Raw genomic sequence first — 17,749 nt, forward strand, 5'->3', positions numbered from 1 at the left:
GGCTTGCACTCCTGGTGTAATCCTGTGGTGCCCAGTGCTGGTCTGGCAAGGATCATGTAGACATAGCAGAAATGACCGCACTCCAAGGACTTTGTAGAGATTTTCAAATAAAATTTAACTTTTATTCAATCCATTTAAAAAGTCAATGTTTCAGCTCCCACATGGAGCTTTCATCAGGACAAAACATAACATCCGTTGTCCTTGGAGTGCGGTCATTTCTGCTATGTATATATATGTATATATATATATATATATATATATATATATATATATATATATATATATATATATATATATATACACATACATACATATATATACACATACATACATACATACATACATACATACACACATTCACAAAAATAGAACAAAATAGGGCACGCATAGGTCTTGTTATATTCCACAGTGAAGACACATGAAAGTCACAGCAATATTGCCAGTTATGATCTGGGACCTTTATCATTGTATATCGTATCAAAAATGAATAGTTCTCTTGATTTGCATTGATAAAAGAACTATGCACTTCATCCAAGATAGCTATTCACACTTGCTGTTCACAAAAAAAATTGCATCTCTTCCATGGAAACTTTTTTCCCCACCTACACCTGGGATAATGGTTGGCTGTAGCACTTACCAGCCTTGTTACCGTATTTTTCGCTCCATAAGACGCACTTTTTTCCCCCTCAAAAGTGAGGGGAAATGTCTGTGCGTCTTATGGAGCGAATTTGAAGCTTTACTTACTTGTCTTGAAGCGTGGGCCGGCTTCACAGCGCGCACCGGGGTACTGGAACTTCAATTTCAGGTTCCGGTTTCCGGCGGGACTGAAAGGAAGTGCGCACTCAGTGTGCACACTTCCTTTCAGTCCCGCCGGAAACCGGAACCTGAAATTGAAGTTCCAGTACCGCGGTGCGCGCTGTGAAGCCGGCCCACGCTACAAGGCAAGTAAGTCATTGGGGGACACTGTGGGACAAGGGCACTATGAGGGGAGGGGGCACTATGGGACAAGGGGAGGGGGACACTATGGGACAAGGGGAGGGGAGGGGACACTATGGGACAAGGGGAGGAGACACTTTGGGAGGGAAAGTGCACTATGGTACAAGGGGAGGGGGGAGAACACTATGGGATGAGGGGAGGGGTGAACACTATGGGATATGGGGAGGGGTGAACACTATGGGATGAGGGGAGGGGGAACACTATGGGATGAGGGGAGGGGGGAACACTATGGGATGAGGGGAGGGGGAACACTATGGGATGAGGGGAGGGGGGAACACTATGGGATGAAGGGAGGGGGGAACACTATGGGATGAGGGGAGGGGGAACACTATGGGATGAGGGGAGGGGGAACACTATGGGATGAGGGGAGGGGTGAACACTATGGGATGAGGGGAGGGGGAACACTATGGGATGAGGGGAGGGGGGAACACTATGGGATGAGAACAGTATTGGACAAGGGGAGGAGGGGGTTAAAGAACACTATGGGACAGGGGAGGAGGGGTTGAAATCACTATGGGACAGAGGAAGGGGGAGGAGTTAAAAATTACTATGGGACAAGGGAGGGGGGTTTAAAGATCTCTATGGGACAGGGGAGGGGGGTTAAAGATCATTATGGAACAGGAGAGGGGAGTGGGTGGTAAGGAACACTATGGGACAGGGGAGCAAAAAAAATATTCTAAACAAACTTTCCCATAGTAAGAAACACTATGGGACCGTTTGTTCAGAATATTTTTTTTTCTGGGTTTCCTCCTCTAAAAACTAGGTGCGTCTTATGGAGCGAAAAATACGGTAGTTCAGAATAAGAACTGGTTTAATTGTATACTTTTGCTTTCTTCCTTATTCAATTGTCATTTATGCTCGGTAAAACCCTAATAGCAGGACTGAAGAGCAGCTGTTACTTTCATGCACATTATTTTATCACTGTTGAATACAAGACCTGTGAGTGCACTATTTTGTTCTATTTTTGAGTATATATATACATATATATGTGTGTTTGTATATATATATATATATATATATATATATATATACACATATATATATATATATACACACACATATATACACAAATTTATATAATACATGTATTTTCCAACTTCTTTTGTTAGTGATGAAATTCCATTTCTTAATATATGAAGGCATGGTATTTTGATAAAATATAAATTGAAGCATATCAAAATGAAGGTAAGTAGAGTTTCTTTGTCAATGTGTGCTTTAACTGTAAGCAATATTTTGGTTGTTGATTGAAGACCAAAGAGTTGAGTTGGGTGTGAATATCCAAAAAATGATGATTTGTCCTGTGGACAAAACAAAAAACAAAATTTTTTACTTAGTGACTGAGCTGATGATATAAACGTGAATCAGTACACAAGTCATTTGATATTCTTCCATTACAACACTTAAAACAAATTTCAAATACAGATCAGAACACGGTCATTTACCACATGGAACATGAGCAGTGCAATTAAGTAAAAGAAACACTATAGGGTCAGGAACTCAAATATGTATTCCTGTCCCTAAAATGTAAAAACTACCATTTAGGTGGCTTGTCCCCCCCTAAAAGGTAAGAAAGCATACCTTATTTCCAGTGCCATGTGGGTCTGACGGCATTGGCCCCTCCTCAAATCTGCCTACCTGCTCACATCATCAGAAGTTATATTTTCAGCCAATCCAATGCTTTCCCATAGGGATTGGCTGAAATCGTCAAGGAGGCGGGACCAAACAACAGCTTGGCCAATCAGCTACTGCTCGTTAGAGATGCATTAAATCAATACATCTCTATAAGAAAAATTTAGTGTCTCCATGCAGAGCGTGGAGACGCTAAATGGCAGTGCTGCACACTGCACAGCACTGCCTCAGGAAGCACCTCCAGTGGCCACCCAGAACCTTGCCAATTCTTACTAATTTCCTATATTGCTTCTCTCATTTGGATCAAAGGAATCCTTTGATAGAACCATATAGCTTTAAGAAAAGGTTTAAGGACATTTAGTGTAGGGAACACTGATTTGTTGGTTTTCTTCATCCTCTGCTGGAAATACAACCAAGGGGCATGACTCCTTGTTTCCAATACTCAGTGGTACCATGCAGGAATTACTTCTCTAACCATTTAATTTCTGCATAGAACCACCAGCCTGTGTTACTAAGAAGAATCTGTATATTCTGAGGACAGTACAGCGCTACGGAATTTGCAGGCACTATAAAAATAATATAATAATAGTGCTTGAAGAAAGGTATACAAATTAGTTCTCTTTGCAAATAACATGCTTTTAACCATTACTGACCCAATTAAGTATCTCCCTTTTTTATGGAGGGTATAGTTAAAATTATCAGAGGTTTTTATATTATAAAATAAATTTGGCAATGAGTAAAGTTAAGTTACTTTCTCTTCAGGTCAATGGGGTATATATCACATAGTGGAGGCATTCTGGTGGCAGAACAGGGAACTGAGGTTTACCAAACTAATTATTACTCATTTTCCCTATCTTCCATCATCACTCATTCCCTATCTTAATTAGTGATCTCTGTCAATAGGGCTCCTACAGAATATCTTGGCTGGGCTGTGTCCATTTGGTAAAAAAATAATACTCTCCCAAAAGCACTATACATATTTACATCCCTGCCTATACCTGTCCCTTGGTCAGACAATGATACATTGCACTAGCATTTTTATATAGCATCGCAAAAAGGCCCAGATTCTCATAGACCATACTTTAGTCTCCATAATCTAGTTAGGAGACTCTCCATTCCAATGTTAATTTCAAACTGCTAATATTTTTCATCAGATTTAGTCAACTAAAACAATTCAGATAACTAAAATACGACAAACTAAACTGAAATTTTCCGCCACAACACTGGCCGGCAAGATGCATGGAGGAGAGGGAATGAGACAAATGGGGGATTTGGTCATTGAGACACATGGGGGCTGGGGTACTGAGACACATGGAGGAACTGGGGAGGAGGGTATGAGCACATGAAGGGGCTTGGGGGAATGAGACATGTGGAGGGGCTGGGGGAGGACTTGAAACACATTGGAGGCTGGGGGAATGAGACACGTGATGGAGGTGAGATACACAGGGGGTTTCGGGGGGAACACAAAGCGACACAGAGAGGACAAGGTGCTGGGGGGAAGAACACATATGGGGCTGTGGAGAGAAAGACAAACAGAGGGGCTGGGGAACACACGTAGAGGAGTTGGGGGGGGGACACAAAGAAACACAGTGGGGCTGGATATGGGGCAAAAGAGACTGATAGAGGCTTTAACTAAACCAATTAGATATTAGTCATGTCGATTAAAATCTACTAGCGATTTAGTCGACTAAAACTATTCAGAGGACTAAAATATGAATATACCTAAAAAGTCGTTTTAGTCAATAGAATATGACTAAAACTAAATTGAAATTTGCCATGAAAATTAACACTGCCCAATTCTTCGTTTTCTTATTTTTAACAATGGTGCACAGCTTATCCAGATAATACTGTGGCATTCTCATCAAGGTAGGATTTGCAGGGTTGAAATATTGGACATTTTAGGCCATTCTGTTAAGCATGCTACTCTCATTTAAAATTTGATAGAGATTGACATTTCCTATTATCTCCTATTACCTTTTGTTGTCCAGGTAGGACAGCGATGTTTTTTTTCCCCAAGATCACCCTTATTCCGTCTTTAATAATCAACCATATAAAGCAGGTTGAACTGGCCGTGACAAGGCCTAAGGTTGGTGTATCATACAGCTATGTTACAATGCTGCTGCCCATCCCATGTGTTCCCTATTAAGGGTTCATAAGCATGTAGGGATGTATATAAAAAATACCCCTTTCTGGCTCATTAGAGATATCTTTGCCAGAAGCTCAAGGAAGCAAGGTGAATGGCTAGAGTTAGGACCCACCTAAGAGGTCTGCCTTGACGTGGCAGGTGGGCATACCCTCTCATGGCCATTGGAGGTAACTAAAAACCTCCATTTGTTTAAATATACATAGGGATTTGGGAAAGAGTGCAGGTAACTTTTTTCTTTGGTTTTTAAGGTTGATGGATACAAAACCAACTTTTGACAGGTGATGACTCCATACAGGATATCCATAACATCCTCCACTCTAAAACATTTCATGATCTGGAAATCTGGCATTTACTCCTTGTTCACCTTGCAGCCCACAGAGAGGAACTATAATGAGTCGGTACTAGTTCTGCTGCTCAACACAAAGATTTATAGTTGTGCCCTCCAGACTACCTATCCTTTTTCTTTATAAGTATCAGTCTGCTCTATGATAGTGACTATGGTAAAAAAAAATACACACAAGATCACTACTTGAATTTCAGTTAAGGAATAAGTAAAGCTTTAAAAAAAAAAAATAGCTTGTTGGTATTTAGGCTTTGAAAAATGTGAACGTTCCAGTGCATTCATCCACGTTTTGAAAACATGAAATAAAGTGCACCTAGACTCACACCCACGTTCACAATAGGGTTATTTTTTTTAAATAAGTCTTTAAATTCTGACTCTAGATTTGCTCAATTTAGACATTCAGTGATGTACTGTCATTTAACCAAGGCCTCTGTGGGATCACTTCATAGGATATATGCTTCCACTTACATTTCTATATCCAAGAATTGGTAAGGTCATCTCCCTCCCATCACTACGGACGTCTCCAAAATTGATAGGTTAAGAATAACTATTAGCGGGGGGGCGTGGTCTGAGGTGGGAGCGAGCTGGACGTGTCCGTGTGAGCTCCGCCGGGACCACTGGATCAACGGCTAACAGAAGCGGCATTCCGTGACCGATTGCGGATCAAACTGAAGGGAGACCCGAGATGGAAAAGCGGGCCCCTAAGAAGCCGACCAAAAAACAGGCTGAACAGGGAGCGACGGTGGCAGATCTCTTTGCGGCCTCCCGCGCCATGAGGAACACCCAAGATGGCGGACGGGAAAGCCTTGGAGGGCCGCGATCTCCTTCCAGCCCGGCATCCAGCGGGACTTCGGGATCCCAAGAGCCTGACGCCAAACAGATACTGGCTACCTTGGCGGAGGTAAGATCCTACCTAGCGACAGAGATAGCTAGAAATACCGCCGAAGTTAAGGCGGAGATACAGGCACTCGGCAATAGAACAGCAGTGCTAGAGCAAAGAGTGGAGTCCACAGTGGAAGCTCACAATGCAGCCGCTGCGCAAATTAACCTGTTAACATCCAGGTTAGCGGTGGCTGAATATGCACTAGAAGATTTGGGCAACCGCTCGCGTAGGAACAATATCAGACTGCGGGGTTTGCCAGAGAGAGAGGGGGAAGGCTCCCTGATTGAGGTGGTACTCGCCATATTTAAACCATTGCTACCAAACATACCGGAAAACCTCTGGCATGTTGAGAGGGCTCATAGGGCTCTCAGGGTCAGACGGCCAAATGATACCAGACCCAGGGATATCATCATCAAATTTCAGTTTTTTCAAACAAAGGAAGCTTTGATGAGATATGGAAGGGAAAACCAAATCAAGTATAGAGGAGCTGAATTGGCCCTATTTCAGGACCTGACACCAGACACCCTGAGACAGAGGAGGGAATGGAGGCCTATAACTGAATTGCTCCAACAGCACTCTATTAAATACGCGTGGGGCCATCCGTTCCGCCTGATGGCCTTTAAGGATGGGCGCTCTAAGATCCTACACCCTGGGGGCGATCCGGCGGCATTCCTGCACGACCTAGGGGTACAAGACACAGGCGACATTGCAGTGCCTGGAGCTGCGACAGCGACGGTACATCCCCTCCCTCGAGAATGGTACACGGCGGGTGAGTGAGGTCCGCGGGGGGCTCCCTTACGTTCCTTTTCTGGTGCCAGCCCCTTGAAGAAGTGCCCCATTGGGGACGGCTTGTGGGGGGTATTTTGCATCCTGTTTTTTTGGGAGGGGGTCTTTTTTCTGCGGGCACTTATATCTATTTTAATTTAAAGGTTTTTGTACCCGTCAGGAGCGAGTGATTTTTGCTCGGCCTGGGGTTGATATCCGGGTGGGGGGCTCCATTGTGTTTTGGGGAGGGTTAGGGCTTCTCCTTCTGGAAAGGTGTGGGATTATATACTCATATTGGGGACATGATTCTGACGCATCTGCAAGGCGGCGCCCAGCATACAATCGAGGCACGGTGTGGTTGCCAGCTCATGGGTTAACGTTTTCGCTATTGTTGTGAGGTCTGGACTCTGACTTTTAATATGTCCGGCGGGAGCGGGGTGGACGGTGGGGTAGGCACCGACGGAGGGGTTATTTGTATTTGTACTATGCACACCTATTGTTCGGTTATAGGCATGTTTAAACAGTTTTTAGTTTTTTCTTCGTACCCCCCTCTATGTATTTATGCTTCCTCTTTCACTCTCGAGTACCCACAACCAGGTATTAGATGCGGCCACATGTTGGGCTGCATAGAGGTGGATAGTTGAAATCCACCAAGACCAATTTTTGGCACCCGTATGCTCCACTCCGGCTGACTCGGGGAGCTAGGGATGAGGGGGGTCCCCAACAATTGAGGCAAAGGGCATACTGCTTGTTCTTTACGGGGGAGGGGGGACGTCGGTTTAGGCCTTATTTCTTCCCGCCTCCGGCTCACGCTCCATTAGCTGTGGGATATCCCCAGGGCTATAGCCCATATTTAGTCGCACGAACCCTGGATACCCCGGTCGGGCCTATATAAATGTCTTCCCATTTGATTTAAATAACACGCAAGGCAAGCTCTTTCCACCCATAGGATGCAGGGAGCAGCGAGGGGATCACAGGGCGAGAGTAAAGTCGAGTTGCAAGGGATGCCCGAGAAGGAGTACGGGTATGATACCCAAGGGGAGCCTGGGGTGGGGCGTCCTACCTAGGTGAATGTATTTGTAATGACCGCCACCAATCGTTTCTATTCGGCTGCGGTTTTAATTATTTTTAGGTTGGTCTGAATCCCTGGCCCTGTTGAGCCTTTTAGGATCACTGGAGGGACAGGGACTCATACCCCACAAGAGCCTGGCTTTAGATAAGACCAGGCATTTACTGTACATAATATGTTTTCTACTTACTGTTCTTTTATTTTCCTCTTTATTTTGTCCCCTTTCTATCCCTTCTTATACCTTCCCTTACCCAGCCCTGGAGGGTGACGTTGGGGGAATACACCTTAGGAACGGCCGGAACGTAACTGGTGAGACTTCAATGACAGGAGCAGCGCTTACTATGCAAGCTAGATCGCGCCGGCGAAGATTATCTATTCCTACCGAGAGAAAGTTAGACGAAATACATTTAGTGCGCAGGCTTCACAATGGGTTTTATCATAGCGATTCACACGGGATAGACCCATGCCGGTGAAGATATTGTCCATGAATGTTAAAGGTCTTAATGCACCCAAAAAAAGGCGCCTCATGTTTAGGGATCTCAACCGTTTGAACCCCGATATAGCTTTCCTGCAGGAGACACACATTCAGGCCTCGGCGAAATTTGCACTCAGAGACCGTACGTACCGAACCACGTATGAGTCGAGAGCGCTCAATAAGAGGAATGGCGTTGCAATCCTGGTACACCACAGATGCCCGCTTAATGTTACTAGGGTACATGCGGACTCGGGGGGCCGCTTTGTGCTCCTGTCAGGAACGTTGTACTCCCATAGCATACATATTATTAATCTTTATGGCCCCAATGACCCCTCTAAGGAGTTTTGGGCGGAATTGACACTGATGATTAACACTCTACCACATGGCATGATAATAGTAGGAGGCGATTGCAATGCAGCGCCATGCCCGGCGAGAGATAGGGGATCAGGTAAAGGTATTCCTAGATCGCATAATAGGGGCGGACAGGACAAATTATTACATATCTTCATGCAGGACACAGGCTTAGTAGATATCTGGAGGGCACAACACCCGGACGACAACGATTTTACATTCTACTCTGCACCCCATGATACTTACTCGAGAATTGACTTGTTTTTGGTTAATACTCACTCAGTGCCCAAAGTATCGATATCGACTGTAGGATCCATAACCTGGTCTGATCACGCTGACATTTCCATAACATTGGATAAACTAAGTGCTACGTCCCCATGGTCATGGAAATTGAACACTTCTTTGCTGCGTGATCCGGCAATAGTTGAGGAGGTTAGGAAGGAATTGCTTGACTACTTCGCTAGAGAAACTGGCACGGATTTATCAAAGGTGACGGTGTGGTCGGCTCATAAAACGGTGATCAGGGGCGTTTTGATTCGTGCAGCAACGCTGAAGAAAAAACGCAAAACCCAACTGCTATCTTCCCTTCTGGAGTCCTTGCGTGAGGCCGAACTGAAACATAAGATCGACGCTACACCTGCTAACTTGCAGGTGGTGCGGGAACTGAGAGCCTCGATTAAAGGAACGATGATAGACGAAACAGCACGGGCTATCGTAAGATCTAAACGGACCTATTTTGAAAAGGGCAACAAGATGGATACCCTACTGGCGAGAACGTTACGGCCACGACAGCATCGACCCCACATTACTAAAATCAGAGATGCCTTAGGTCAATACCGCACAGACCCCACAGATATAGCTACAGTATTTACGGAATTCTTCGCTAAACTATACAACCACTCCACAACAGACCCCGCCAGAATCAGCGACGAAAGGGACAAGATACAAGCCTTCCTTGCCGGGCTGGATTTACCAAAACTAAATGGGGCGGAAGTGGAGTCCTTGAGGAAACCGATTACAGAGGGGGAAGTAGAAGTGGCAATCTATACTCTGAAAAGTAATAAGGCTCCGGGACCGGGTGGATTCGATGGCTCTTATTATAAAACCTTTAGGGAAGAACTGGTTCCACACCTGGTTGATTGGCTTAACGAATTATTAGATGGAGGAACGCCTGATAGGGATATGTCACTAGCAGACATCGTTTTACTGCCGAAACCAGGCAGAGATTTGTCGACCCCAGAAAACTTTCGCCCGATTTCCCTTATCAATCACGACTCAAAAATACTAGCGAAGATCCTGGCTACCAGGATAAATCTGATCCTACCTCGGCTGATTCACCCTGACCAGGTGGGGTTTATACCAACTAGACAACTATTCGAGAATACTCGACGTAACGTGGACCTCATATGGAGACAAACCACGAGGAAGATACCGACGATATTACTATCGTTGGATGCCGAAAAGGCTTTCGACAGGGTTCAATGGCCTTACTTATTTACAATGCTGGATCACCTTGGATTCCCGGTTCAGTTCACGACTGCGGTTCGAGCAATGTATACCAACGTCAGAGCCCAAATCCGCATTTCGGGTGCAAAGATAAAACCGTTTGGTCTTAGCAATGGCACGAGACAAGGATGCCCATTGTCGCCCTTTTTATTCGCCCTGTCTTTAGAGCCGCTCCTTCAGGCAATACGCGCAGCCCCGAATATCAAAGGGGTAGATGTCGGAGGGAAACGATACGTGGTGTCGGCATTCGCCGACGACGTGTTACTGACGCTAACTGAACCGAGGGGATCTATGGCGGCACTGGCAGACGTTTTGGGAGAATTTGGAGAATTGGCCGGATACAAGGTGAATATGGATAAATCCAGTGTGTTACCCATAGGGATGCCGGAGCTGGACACAGACTACATAGGGAGAACCTACAAGTTAAGAATATCGAGAGATCACATAAAATATCTAGGCATACGATTGACAGCGGATCCATCTAAATTATTCCAACAGAATTACACTCCGCTGATTAAGACCTTGATGACGGATATGGAGAAATGGATGGAAAAGGCAATTTCTTGGATCGGCAGGATACACTCCGTAAAGATGAATGTGCTACCCAGAATATTGTTTTTGTTCCAGGCACTTCCGATAAGGGTATCCAGATCAGACCTAGGACCGCTACAGCAAGCCATAGGCAAATTTATATGGCAAAACAGGAAACACAGGGTATCACGCAACATTCTTTATCGAGCTAAGGGCAGAGGAGGACTTGGCCTTCCACATTTACACTTTTATTACATTGCCGCCCAACTGGCACAGGTGGCGCTGTGGCACTCCCCGCCTGAGGAAAGAAGATGGGTTGACCTGGAAGCATCCCTTATGGGGATGGATATGCCTCAGTTCTATATGTGGACCCCGAAGGAGCACAGACCGAACATAACAGTGACTTGTCCAGCGATCTCTAACTCGCTGAAAATATGGGACACGGCTGCACCTAAGTATGGCTTGGCGTCCTCCCCCTCACCGATGACCCCTCTATTGAGGAACAAAGCATTCTTACCAGGGATGTCGGCCCGGGAGTTTAGAGGCATGGAAAGGGCGGGACTGCAAAGGTTATTTCAGCTATACGAGGGGGGCTCGATCGTGACTTTTGACAATCTGCAAAATAAAACACCTCTGCGACCCTTTGACTATTTCAGGTACCTTCAGATCAGGGATTATGCCCGTAACATCCAGGTTAAACAAGCCGCAGAGGCACAGATGACGTTCTTTGAGAGAATGTGCGCAAAAGAACGATTCCCAGGAAAAATGATTTCACTTATCTACTTACATTTATGCCACAACACTTCAGAATGGGGAGGACTAACATACATAGCCCAATGGGAAGCGGAATTAGGAGAGACATTAGAGGGAGTGGAGTGGCAGGAGATGTGGGAGGCGGCCGCGCAGGCTTCTATGTGTGTCTCCCTGCAGGAACAGTCCTATAAGACGCTATTTAGGTGGTATACCACACCGGTAAAGTTGAGCCGTATGAATCAAATTACTACAGACCTATGCTGGCGAGGATGTGGTCTCAAGGGCACATATGTCCACATGTGGTGGGAATGCCCAATAGCACAAGTGTTTTGGCGACAAATTGCGCAATTGCTACGAGACATATTTGAGAGGGAGGTTAAACTAGACCCATGGGTGTTCCTGTTAGCCAGACCTATAGATAACTGGACCAAAGCGCAACTAACCCTATTGAATAAGGTGACTCTGGCAGCTAGGAGAGCTCTGGCACAGGGATGGTTGAAACAGGAGGCCCCAGGGATTGATATGGTGATCAGGAAAATTAAAGATAATTACCTCATGGATGACCTCACAGCTCGAGTTAGGGGTACGACGAAAAAGTTTGAAAAAATTTGGGGCCCTTGGGAGGCCAGCGCAGCCAATACGTGAGTTTAGCTCACACGACATGGGATGGCCGGACCCTCCTGACGTCACCCTCCTCCCCCCCCCCCCCCTTTTTTTTTTCTTTCCCCTAGTTTTTCCTTTTTTCACACTCTGATATCTACTTTCATCTCTCTGTTCCTTTCCTTCTCTCTTGTGAGATCTTCTTAATTATTTCACGAAAGCCAGGCAGACTGTAAATAACTAGTACCACGAAAGGATTGGGACATGGGCTTACTGGTGCAATTGGATAGAACTTTGTAAGAGTTTGACAAAAAATATAAAACAGCAAACGAGTTGTTAGATTATCATGGAAACACAGGATGGAAAATAGGACATGTCCTACACATATTTAACATGCGAACATACTAGTATGACATATATGGTGCTGTTTGACCTGCCTTATTGGTTTCTGTTTTTGTCTTATTACTGCCTTTGCTTATCTCTCATCTATGTTATAAGTTTAAAAATTTTAAAAATAAAAAACTGGGAAGGACTGGTTAAAAGCTGATAGCCGCATTCCAGGATACGTTGGTGAAGTGAAGGTTTACTAAGAGGGATAGTTTAAGGTCATTCCAAATACGATGTGAACCATGCATATATAATGTAACAATATCCTGTATCGGCTCGTTTTGATATGCAATTATTGTAATGTTCTTCCTTGACATAAATAAAGAATTTATAAAAAAAAAAAAGAATAACTATTAGCTTCCATGGACCAACTAAGTAAAGTTTCTTATCCTTAGATTGCATATCATTCTGACAAACCACTTGACCTAATATCTACCATAATCTGATCCCAGTACTTCTTGAGTCCTGATACCCTTCATACCTTTAAATTCTTCTTCTCATTACCTTTCTCTTGCAAAATATCTTTCAAAGCCTTTCTTCTTGTATAATGTCTTGTGAGTTTTTCGCTTATTCTGCTAGCTGATTGTTAAAATTGCGACTTCTTACGGTTATTGTCTAACCTCTGTACCTGTCATGTAGAACGCCTTAATATTCTACACAGAAAAAATATTGTGTATTAGCATATGAGTGCCCAAAGAGGTCCAACCAGTCCTATGGCTCCTATTAAAGCAGTGATGTTCACATGCACATGTAAGACACCTCACACATACATGTGCATTTTTTCACTCACTCATCACAAATGGGACGTGGATTTGGATGTAGAATAACGAGGAATAAAAAAATAATTAAAAAAAAAATAATGTCCTATTTTTACAAATATACAAGCAAACGCAAAAAATAATATATATATATAATTAATTAAAATCTGTAATGATTTAATGATTTCAAGACCGTCTCGATTTTGCATTATCAGATATTTTAATGGGTTGAAATCTTAGGTAGTGATTAGATTAGGTATTGAAATGTAATGTGCTATTCTTCAATTCCCTAAATAATTCTGCATTTAGGTTAAGAAATGCTGTCCGACACTTTATACCTCGCACTTGCTCACCTTTAGGGTTTGAACCGTTCATGAACAGTTTAACCACAAAGTCTTGAATACAGCTGCATTAAGCTCTTCCCCTGTCACTCCCCTGCTCTATGATTCTTTAAAGAGGAAACCTTGTGGACTGGGGCTTGAGAAACGTACATATTTTTTCTCAAACTGTTTTTATGAATGGGGAGCTACTGATTGGCTTAAGAGCGTTGCTGATGCTCGCTCAGCCAGTAGGAGTCGACTTGACATAGGTATCCTCTTTCAAGAATCCATAGCAGTGAAAGGACATGGGGCAAAGTCTTGAATACAAGACTTTGGAGTTAAACAGTTTCTACCAGGGACCTTATGTCACCATAATAACTTAATTCTGACAAATTTCTACTATGGTGCCCAGAGTGTTCCATTAATGTCAAAATAGCCCACTGGAAACATTCTCTAAGTCAGCTATGCTACTCTAGCCTTAAATGTGAAATTAATTTAGTAAATACCGGATATCTGGGGAAGAACGTACGTGGAAGAATTATTCACAATTAGCCACAATGTTAAAACTACCTGCCTAATTTTGTGTAGGTCCCCTTTTGTTCCCAAAATAGCTCTGATGCGTCAAAGCTCTGACTTCACAAGACCTATGGATGTGTGCATCCTGCTGCTTTCCCTTCTCCAGGTAAACAATGATTACGCACCCGGCCATCCACCTGATCGAAAAGGAAATGTGATTAGGCAACTTTCTTCCATTGCTGTATGGTCCAGTTCTGACGCTTACGTCCCTATTGAAGGTGCTTTCGGCGATGGACACGGGTTATCAAGGGCACTATGACCGGTCTGCGGCTAGTCACCTGCATACACAGCAAACTGTAAAGCACAGTGTTTTCTGACACCTTTCTATTTTGACAGAATTAAGTTTTTCATCAATTTGAGCTACAGTAGCTCTTCTGTGTGATCGGACTAGACTGGCTAGCCTTTGCTCTCCACGTGCATAAATAAGCCTTGGTCGTGTTTAACCCTGACACTGCTTCTCCTCCTTTGCACCACTTTTGGTAGCTACTAACCACTGCATACCGGCAACACCTCACAAGACCCTTTTTGGAGATGCTCTAATCCAGTTGTCTAGCAATCATTATGTGTCCCTTGTCAAAGTCCCTCAGAACTTTTTACCTGCCCATTTTACCTGCTTCCAGAACAGGAAATTCAAGAACAGACTGTTCACTTGCTGCTAATATACCTCATCGCTAGACAGGTGCCATTGTAATGATATAATCAATGTTATTCACTTCACTTGTCAGTAGTTTTAATGTTGTGGCTGATCAGCGTATAGTTACACCTTGGCTATTTAAGAAATTTGGTTCTCAAATTACTACAAATCATTGTTTAGTGAATTTCTGGGATTTGGCCAGGGGACTGCACATTTGAAGCAATCTGGAAATTAACTTTAGTGCATACTTTTCTACCAATGGACTTTAAATTCACTTTTCAATAAATCCCAGTTTAGTGGATAATTCCATACATTTCTTCTCATAGTAACTTTCTATATTTGAGTTTTGAAAGCATAAGACCGCTGTTATAAACAGTAGTAATTTCAACGGCTGTTTCGGGACTTACCTTGATTTTTCATTGGATAATAAACTGCACAAGTTTCTTAAATATAAAGAGCTTGTACCCGGGGACATCTGCAGTTCCTGATCCTCCACTTTACAGTGACTCCAAAATATATCAGCTTCATTTGGTAATTTATTTCTATAACGTGTCCACCCGTCACATTCTCTACTGGAATTGTCAGGCCCATCTCGTTCAATCATGCTACAAGCACTTGCCGGTGCAGCATCTGGCACAACATAGTGATGGATAAAGAATAGCTTTGGCTTTCCTATCAAATATTGACATGCCTGTCCTGTGAAATAGGTATTAACTTTGTCAAGAGAAAATTCAGGTGTTTCTTGATTAATTCCAAATAGTGAATCCGAATTTCCACGGCTGATTATGAAGCACATAAACATATCACACTTTTGAAGCTGTTTGTTCATTGACGCTTTTTGGAGAACATTTTCCAGCTCTTTTGCGGTCACATACATATGTTTTTCCACTTCGAAACCAATGTTATTAAATGTGAGTTCCAGCTGACCTGCAGAAAGACAAATAGAATAAGTATGCTCTATGCTCATCAGTGATAGGGTAAAACTAGGCCAAAAATGGTTAACAGATTTTTGACAGCACGTGGTTAATGTTTGTCAATATGGCACCATGATATTACCCAGAATGCATTATTTAAGAATATTATTATTATTTTATTATTTATATAGCGCCATCAGACTCCGTAGCGCTGTACAATGGGTGGACTAACAGACATGTAATTGTAACCAGACAACTGGACGTACAGGAACAGAGGGGTGGAGGGCCCTGCTCCATGAGCTTACATTCTAGAGGGAGTGGGGTATAGTGACACAAAGGGTAAAAGTAGGGGTACGAAGTAGGTTGTTAGAAAAGTATTAATTGAGGGCTTAGTAGGTTATTTTTGACAGTTGCGGGGGAGGAGTCATGGAGGGTGGGGGATGAAAATCTGCGAACAGTTTAATTGATATGCTTTCTTGAAGAAGTGAGTTTTCAATGATTTTTTGAATGAGTGGAGACTGGGTGAAATTCTTACGGAGAAGGGAAGGGAGTTCCACAGAAGAGGTGCAGCCCTGGAAAAGTCTTGGAGGCGAGCGTTAGAGGTGGGAGTACGGACAGAGGATATACGTAGGTCTTTGGCAGAGTGTAGGGGCCTCGATGGGACATACTTGTGTATTAGGGAGGATAGGTAGGTTGGAGCAGCATTATGTAGGGACTTTTAAGCAAGCACCAGAATTTTAAATTGAGCCCTATATCTAACTGGAAGCCAATGCAGGTGCGAGTGGACAGGAAAATGAGCCTCGCCGCCGCATTCATTATAGCTTGCAGCGGTGCAATCTGGGAACACGTAAGACCACTGAGAAGAGTATTGCATGGAACCTCTAAAATACAATATCTCAATGAGCAGTACTGGCTGCACAGTCCAGTTTACTTTACATGGTGCAGTCCCAACAGGGTGAATCCTGAATGGCACCAAAATCCTGCTATTTCTACATAGCTCTTGCTACATGACGGTCCTCTTCAATTTCCTGTAGGAAATCAAAATACTTGGCTCTAGAGTCTAGACAGATTACCATTATGTGTTAAGTTGACTTAATTTGTTTTGAAACACCTAGCTTTGTAAATGTGAGAGAGTCTTTAGACAAATTAATACAGAAGTGGCATTAGTACATTTCTGTGACCAAGATATATTTTCTAGCAAATCAGCATAACTTACTTGCGTCATTTCCTACGCAGTCAATAATCAAACAGTATCGTTTGAGATCATGGCGCACTTCGTACCTTTCATCAATCTCTGCCGCCTACAAGAAAGTACACAATTATGTTATTTTCTTTAATATAGTTGTGCCAACAAGCAGAACAGGATAATGTTTAATAATTTATTTCAGGACATTACAAATACAAACACACGTTTTATTGCAGTAACCGATCGGTAATTAAAGTTTAAAAAATATATAATACATAAAATTACCAATTCATACGTAGCAGGCACTTTTTGGCACTCCAGATGTTGTGGACTACATCTCCCATAATGCTCTTACAGCCAGAATGCTGGCAAAGCATCAGGGGAAAATGTAGTCCACAACATCTGGAGTGCCGAAGGTTGCCTAGGCTTTAACATATCTACAAAGTGATAGTCTCACAAAACACTGTATTTTGTTTGTGTCGTGGTGCATAGAAATTCTGGTTATGTTTCATATCACATGGTTGTGCGTGCTGTAAGATATCTTGGAGAACCCGTTGCTGCATTTTGGCATTAAAAATTCAATCTAGTATGGAGTCCATGGGGTTAACAATGCAGAATTCTAAGTTTCGTTTCTCTGAGTAGGAGGAGGTGGTTACATATTGCAGACAGGACGGGTCACCCCTCCCTCTCGGGAAGAAACATAAACAAACCAAAAGCTGGAAATCCCCTTCTATTCTATGACGCAGAAGGAAAAAAATTAAATGCAGCTGAATAGAAACATTGAACAGCTGCATGCATTTATACAGTATTTTTAATTATTTAATACAATTCACTGCAGAATATTTTGACGCTATATAAAAGCTAAAAATAAAACTACAAAACAATGTGTCTGTACATGTGTTTTTTTTTTTTTTTAGAATGAACAAT

The 17,749-nt window shown here is 43.2% G+C and overlaps 1 protein-coding gene across 1 annotated transcript in view; it reads right to left on the reverse strand.

Moving 5' to 3' along the window:
- Positions 1-2,057: 2,057 nt before the first annotated feature.
- Positions 2,058-17,749, reverse strand: part of CFLAR (CASP8 and FADD like apoptosis regulator) — a 44,428-nt gene continuing 28,736 nt past the window's right edge. The window contains exons 8-10 of the mRNA XM_063428702.1: positions 16,853-16,937; positions 15,130-15,649; positions 2,058-2,294 (exon numbers count right to left, since the gene is read on the reverse strand). Of these exons, the coding sequence (XP_063284772.1) occupies positions 2,171-2,294; positions 15,130-15,649; positions 16,853-16,937 (729 nt within the window). The 3' untranslated portion in view covers positions 2,058-2,170. The remainder of the gene's footprint in view (positions 2,295-15,129; positions 15,650-16,852; positions 16,938-17,749) is intronic.

The sequence above is a fragment of the Pelobates fuscus genome, chromosome 8, assembly GCF_036172605.1.
Source record: "Pelobates fuscus isolate aPelFus1 chromosome 8, aPelFus1.pri, whole genome shotgun sequence".
Taxonomy (NCBI): domain Eukaryota; kingdom Metazoa; phylum Chordata; class Amphibia; order Anura; family Pelobatidae; genus Pelobates; species Pelobates fuscus.